The sequence below is a fragment of the Nematolebias whitei genome, chromosome 5 (genome assembly GCF_014905685.2).
Source record: "Nematolebias whitei isolate Nwh7 chromosome 5, NemWhi1, whole genome shotgun sequence".
Classification (NCBI taxonomy): Eukaryota; Metazoa; Chordata; class Actinopteri; order Cyprinodontiformes; family Rivulidae; genus Nematolebias; species Nematolebias whitei.
The window spans coordinates 26392812-26399683 of record NC_056502.1 but is presented as its reverse complement, the minus strand read 5'-3'; the positions used below and the strand labels follow the sequence as shown (position 1 = coordinate 26399683).

The following is a 6872-nucleotide window of genomic DNA, read 5'->3' as shown; positions in this document are numbered from 1 at the left end:
CCCCCCCCCCCCCCCCCCCCCCCACAACACACACACCATCCATTCCCTAAGTCCATTTATCAAGGCTAAGTTCCAGTCACTTGGGGATGATTATGGAGATCCCAGCTAATAGCGCTCACATCCTTTCTTCTCAACATGCCCTCTTTTCTCTGCCATCCCTGTGGTCTCCTGTTTTCTCCATCTGTGTCTACTCTCCCAGATATCCAGACTTTTCTCACATATCATTTATTACTGTATGTAACAGGACAAAAAAACTACCAACACCTGGACCTCAGTAGCTGGATTCTCCTTTTTCTGCTTTGCTTATTTGCAAAACGCACGGGCTTTTCTCATGCTCATTTTCAGCTGGAAATCAAATTTCTGAATTTGTCTTTATTCAAAAAACATAAATGCCAAGAATAAACTAACCCAGACTATCAGATTTTTGGGGTATTTACATGATAACACAGAGTTTTTGACAAATACAGCTTGTATAAAATGCAGACTTGTGCATTTTTTCAAATGTTGAATTAAAAGTTTAAACAGAATATTGTTTAAATGTTTGGTCCCTTGTTTATAATGGCAGACGAAACAGTGAGAAAGAAATTTCAGATTAAAAAAAATACAGACAGCTAAACCTTTTCTCACTGAGAGTGTACCACAGGCACAGAGTGTCTCAGTAAATCTGATTGTCTCCACCTTATTTCCACACTGGACTTAGAAAAAGAAGTCCATATTAAAGGTCACGTACAAAGAGAGCTGCAGGCTCGGAGCACTGACTCCTCCACAGCTAAGAGGGAAACTCTGAACCTGTGCTGCTCCAGCAGGGTTAGGGTTCACTCCTAAAGGCCGAGCTGTTCTCCTTATTTGACACTTTCTCACTCACCTAATTCTCTCCAATCATTCTTCCCTTCATCCCTTTTGCCTCCTCTGTTTGTGTCAAACATCTCTGCCTATCCTACCCACTTCTTCAGCCTTCCCTCCTGTGGCTTTTCAGCACAGTTGTGTTCCAGACAAACCATCTGGAGCTCTTTATTAATGACTGACCCTACAAGCTTGAGACGCCGCCTCTCTGCCACCGCTCACTGTGTTTGTGCGTCCAGGCACGTGAATAAAAACAGCTGCATGCTGACTGATGAAGGAAGGTGCTGTGCACTTTAACGACTGAAGCAGGTGGACCGCTCACAAAAAATACTAAATAAAACACCTTTTTAGCCTTTTTACTACTCTCTGTCAAGCACAAATATTCTCACAGGTAAACAAAACACCAACACCACCATGGTGCCAGCATCAGTCAGAGTCACTTCATGTAGCAACGCTAAGAGGTTTCTCTCTATTTCATTGAAGTTTAATTAAACTGTTATAACTACACTATTCATTACTGTTAGTACAATTATAATACAAATGTATGTGTAGAAATATAGTGACCGACAATCATAAATCTCAACAGAAACAAAGAAGAGGTAAAGGAAAAAGTAGCTGAGGTTGAGGGAAAGAAGAAAAGACATGCAGAGAGAGAGAGAGCTGCGTGGCGGCTACTGCTGCAACTATGAGAGGATCTGTCTGCTCAGCCTCGGGGAACGTCTACTCCAGGGTCTGAGAAAAGAGCCTCTGATCAACTCCTAGGACTAAGGAAGACCACAAACATACGTTGTGAAGAGACTTTGATAGCTCCTGTTCTTTAAATGAAATAGGGTGCCCACACACACCTGACCATCATCACACTGATTAAAAACACCTGACTCCAATTCCACCTTCAAATTAACTGCTAATCCTAGAGGTTCGCATACCCTAACCACTCACACATATGTAATATTGAATCATTTTCCTCAATAAATAAAGGACTAAGTATAAAATTCTTGTCTCATTTGTTTAATTGGGTTCTCTTTATCTACTTTAAGGAATTGTGTGAAAATCTGACGATGTTTCTGGTCATATTAATGCAGAAATGTAGAAAATTCTAAAGGGTTCACAGATTTTTCAAGCACCACTGAATGACTGAAGATCCCCCAAAACAAAGACTGGGTTCTGACTTTATGGAGCCCCATCTTTACGGGTCTTTCTTACTCTTGTTTTCATTTCAGTTGTTTAAATGTTGCTCTTCTGCTCACTTGTGTACTTGCTGCTTCTTGGCCAGGTCATTATTAAAAATGAGAATGTGTTCTCAACTGAATAACCTGAATAAATAAAGGCCAAAATAAAATAAAAAAATAAATGTCCAGACTCACCACATGTGCTGGGATTTGCTCCATCTTAGCAGCAGGGGTACCGGGTCTGGGGTAGAACTGGTTGATGAAAAGACTGGGAAACTGATAGTGTTTCACGAGGTTCACCGTCTCCTGGAAGTCGTCCTCAGTTTCACCGGGAAATCCACAGATGATATCTGTAGCTATGGTTACACCAGGAACTCTGGAAGAGACACGCAAACACTGAGCTTAGAGTTTTCATGCTCATAAAAATCACACACAGAGTAATAATTAGGTATAATGTCATAGGAGAGCTGTTTCCTCTGGGCATTTCTGTTATACCTTACGTTGTTAAGAAAATGACAAGATGCAACAACGGTGGAGTTAATCCTCTGTTAGTTTTGTTCCTACCAGTCATTGTACAGTTGGATAAATAACTGCTAATAGTTTATGTATTTATATTTAATGAAAGTGTCTAAAATGTAGACATTTATTCATTTATTTGACCTATATGATATATAGGTTAGTCAGTTGAGAACAAATTCTCATTCCTAATGAGAACCTGGCCAAGAAGCAGCAAATATATGAGAGGAAGAACACCAGAGGGACAACATATAAACAACTGACAATTAAACATCAAGTTGTACAGACCATGTGAAATGATAAAGAGCTAGGACAAGTTTAATGGTACAAGAGAGTAACAACAGAGACTGAGGAGGAAATTGCTAAAAGCATGTGCAGCGGTCATCAAGTGATGCTTTCACAGAGTTTTTAAACAATGCAAGTGGGACCAAAGAAGGAAGTATTGGAGTTTGTTGTAGATGGTTCCAATCGTTAGCAGAAAATTGAAACGATGAATGATCAAATGAGGTACGTGCTTTGGGGAGAAATGGGGTAATGCAGCTGCTGGAGAGGAGGGTACGCGTGTTGCTATGGATATTGAGTAACGGATGGAGGTAGGATAGGATTTTACCAGTTAGGGTTTATAGATCAACAGAAACCAGTTTGTTTGTCTGTGGGAGTGAAGAGAGGGCCAGTTCACCAGGGAATACAGAGGGCAGTGATGAGTGCTAAAAAAATGCTCCAGTGGCCAATCTAATGTCTGCATGGTAAAACAGTTACCATGTGTGGAGGAGAGTTGTGGAAGTGTTTCTGTAAATGACGTCACCATAGGTGAACACTGGAAGGGTTGTCATTTTTGCCAGAAGACGTTTAGCAGGTTGAGTTAGTGAGGATTTGTTTCGGAAGAGGAACCCTATTCTGGACATTCTGTAGGTATTCTAAAAACTATCAGACAGATAAAATTCAGAGTAGTCTGACTATTCTTCACTTTTGAGCTCTGCTCATTGAGTTTCTCTGAACATTAAAAACTGATTCCATCTGTGCACGTTCAAACCACTGTGTTACAGAAGGGTCATTTCTTTCCCCATGGACTCATTCAGCCAATCACAACTTGATTAGCAACCTCCTGTGCAAATCACTGGTATTGATTAAAGACAATGGCTGGCGTATTGGATGAACTGTGGTTAGTAGGACAGTATTGGAGGGAACAAATAGATCTCCTCCATCTACATTATTTGGATGGTTTGTAAAGCAGCACTAAGGCAAAGTCATCACTATCCGTCTGAAAACAACAGACCTCTGGAGGACATACTTGACCTTCAGGATGAAACTGAGACTATTTGGACATTTTTGCTTTGAGGTTTCAGTGATTAGGTTTGATCAAAAAGCCAGTAATCACCATCTCTAAGATCTTAAGAATGGTCAATTACCATAATCAGCGGCTTAAATAAAACTAAAATAAAATGATGTAATGAGCAGCAGGGGGATGAAATTATTGTTGACAGCCTTGTTGTTCTTAGAGGGGTGCAGTTATGTGTTGCCATTTTCTTCCCTAAAATAGACAAGAAAGAATATCTTAAACTGGAATAATTGGAAATTGTTCTCATTTCAAGCTAACTGAGTCATTAACTGTGAAATTTATATAAAACCTTCAGCTCCAGTGGAACAGAAAAATAAATGTAAAAACATTCAGGATGCTTGCAGGAACTTCAATCTCCTGGTATTTTGCTCAGTTTCTTTCATATATTCTCTTCTCGTTACTCATTATAAATCTTAAACATAAAAAAAGTAACAAAAAAGACTGCATAGAGTTAAAGTAAATAATATTTCATCTTCTGCTGAAAATCAATGATAGTTCATATAGATTAAGAAAAACAAGAAATGCCATCATAAATTAAATGGATCCCAAACAAAAAACTGATTAACAAAGACATCAAGTCATAAAAAAAGAAGTCATTTTGTCGACAATTGACAAAATGATGCATTTTAAATTACATTAACTTCCTGCATCTGCAACCCTGTGATAACCTCTGACCTATTGATGAGCTGTGATTGGCTCCTGGTCATTAATATTAACCAGTAGCTTGAAGGCATGGCCATCCTTGACCTTTAGATGGACCTGACAACTGGTAATAAGGTCAAACTGATTAAATAAAACAGACATTTTTATTCTTAAGAGCCAAAGAGATGAAGGTTTTCTAAATAAAAATTACATTTTTGAATCCCCTTCTTTGTTTGGCTCAAAATTAATGATTAATGTCTTATGTTCATAGACAAACACGTGACTTTGCTGCATGTCTGCTCATGTAAAAAATCAAATAAAATCTGTTTGGAGAAGCAGCACAACAGGAAGTTTTGTTTAAGTTGAAGTATTATCAATGTGTTTCAATATTAGGGTCCAAAATATGAAGCTTGTTGGCATATTTTAAGCAACAAATTACCGTAGATATAATAAGTAACTCATTGCTTTCTCGAGCTCAATAATTATTGCTGTTTAGCTCTTGCCTCCAACATGACTTTGGCTGTTTTATTGTTGGCTGTGGTATGGAAGCAAATACAAAGCATCTTGGACAAAACTTCTCTCTAAGATGTAGTGTTATGGAAGTATGGCCAATCAGAATGACATTTCATTATTGCAGGAATACTTAAAGTATGACACTTTTGTTGAAAACATGCTGTTCATTTCAGACCAGGGCTTCAAAATAACTACAGAAACTGGAACACAGAAAAAGGAGCAGGAGTGAAAAGTGTAAATTGACTTTTATAGATTTTTTCAAGGTGTAGGCTGAGAAGGTTAAGAAAAGAAAAAAAGAGAAAAAGAAAAACATGAGCACACACTGTCATTTTGACACCTCTGCCTCTCCCAGATCTAAGGGTGACAGAGGTGTGATGTGTGATACTAATGAATAAGAACCACAGTGATACTCTCCTTGTTAAAAATGAAAGAGGAGAAATGTATCTTGTTATTGTTCACCTCTGAAAAACAGAAAGTAAGAAACAGAGACAGAGGCAGGAATAAATAGAAAAAAGAAGAGTAGGGATTACATTTCAGCTCAGCTTACTTTTAATTAAACCAATGCTGACATGGGCTAATATCACAAACTTAGAACTACCCAAAAAACAAAAACAAAAAAACAATAGAATAACACCAGACATGTTGCTGTAACGGGGCAGCACGGTGGCGCAACTGGTAGAGCTGCTGCCTCTCAGCGAGCAGGTCCTTGGTTCAAACCCCGGTCCAGGGGCCTTTCTGGGTGGAGTTTGCATGTTCTCTCCGTGCATGCGTGGGTTTTCTCCGGGTACTCCGGTTTCCTCCCACAGTCCAAAAACATGCATGTTAGGCTGATTGGTAACTCTAAATTGTCCCTAGGTGTGAGTGAGAGAGTGAATGGTTGTTTGTCTCGTTTGTCTCTATGTGTCCCTGTGATGGACTTGCGACTCGTCCAGGGTGTACCCCGCCCCTCGCACAGTGATTGCTGGACATGGGCACCAGCGACCCCCGTGACCCAAAATGGAATAAACGGGTAAAGAAAATGGATGGATGGATGGATGTTGCTGTAACGAAATCAGATTTAAAAAGAGCCAGATCTAACAAAAGACCGGTACGGTCCTGGGTAGAGAGTTGACTGTTTACTGCTTAGTAATGGTGAGAATAAGATATCAGAGACAGCACCTTCTGCACCCTTCCACATCAAGGGTGGCCATGTTGGTGGTGGACATGTTGGTGGTGATCATGTTGATGGTGGACATGTTGTTGGTGTACATGTTGGTGGTGGACATGTTGTTGGTGTACATGATGGTGGTGGACATGTTGTTGGTGTACATGATGGTGGTGGACATGTTGTTGGTAATCATGTTGATGGTGGACATGTTGGTGGTGGACATGTTGATGGTGGACATGTAGGTGGTGATCATGTTGATGGTGGACATGTTGTTGGTAATTATGTTGGTGGTAATCATGCTGATGGTGGACATGTTGGTGGTGGACATGTCGATGGTGGACATGTTGGTGGTGGACATGTTGTTGGTGGACATGTTGGTAATCATGTTGATCGTGGACATGTTGGTAATCATGTTGATGGTGGACATGTTAGTGGTGGACATGTTGGTAATCATGTTGATGGTGGACATGTTGGAAATCATGTTGATGGTGGACATGTTGGTGGTGGACATGTGAATGGTGGACATGTTGGTGGTGGACATGTTGATGGTGGACATGTAGGTAGTGATCACGTTGGTGGCGATGATGTTGATGATGGACATGTTGTTGTAATCATATTGATGGTGGACATGTTGGTGTTGGACATGTTGGTGGTGGACATGTTGATGGTGGACATGTTAATGGTGAACTTGTTGATGGTGGAC

At 40.0% G+C, this 6872-nt stretch overlaps 1 protein-coding gene across 1 annotated transcript in view; it reads right to left on the bottom strand.

Moving 5' to 3' along the window:
* The window catches only part of cdkal1 (CDK5 regulatory subunit associated protein 1-like 1), a 295222-nt gene that overhangs the window by 75696 nt on the left and 212654 nt on the right, over nucleotides 1-6872 (bottom strand). Inside the window, exon 11 of the mRNA XM_037676399.1 lies at nucleotides 2208-2388. Within this exon, the coding sequence (XP_037532327.1) occupies nucleotides 2208-2388 (181 nt within the window). The remainder of the gene's footprint in view (nucleotides 1-2207; nucleotides 2389-6872) is intronic.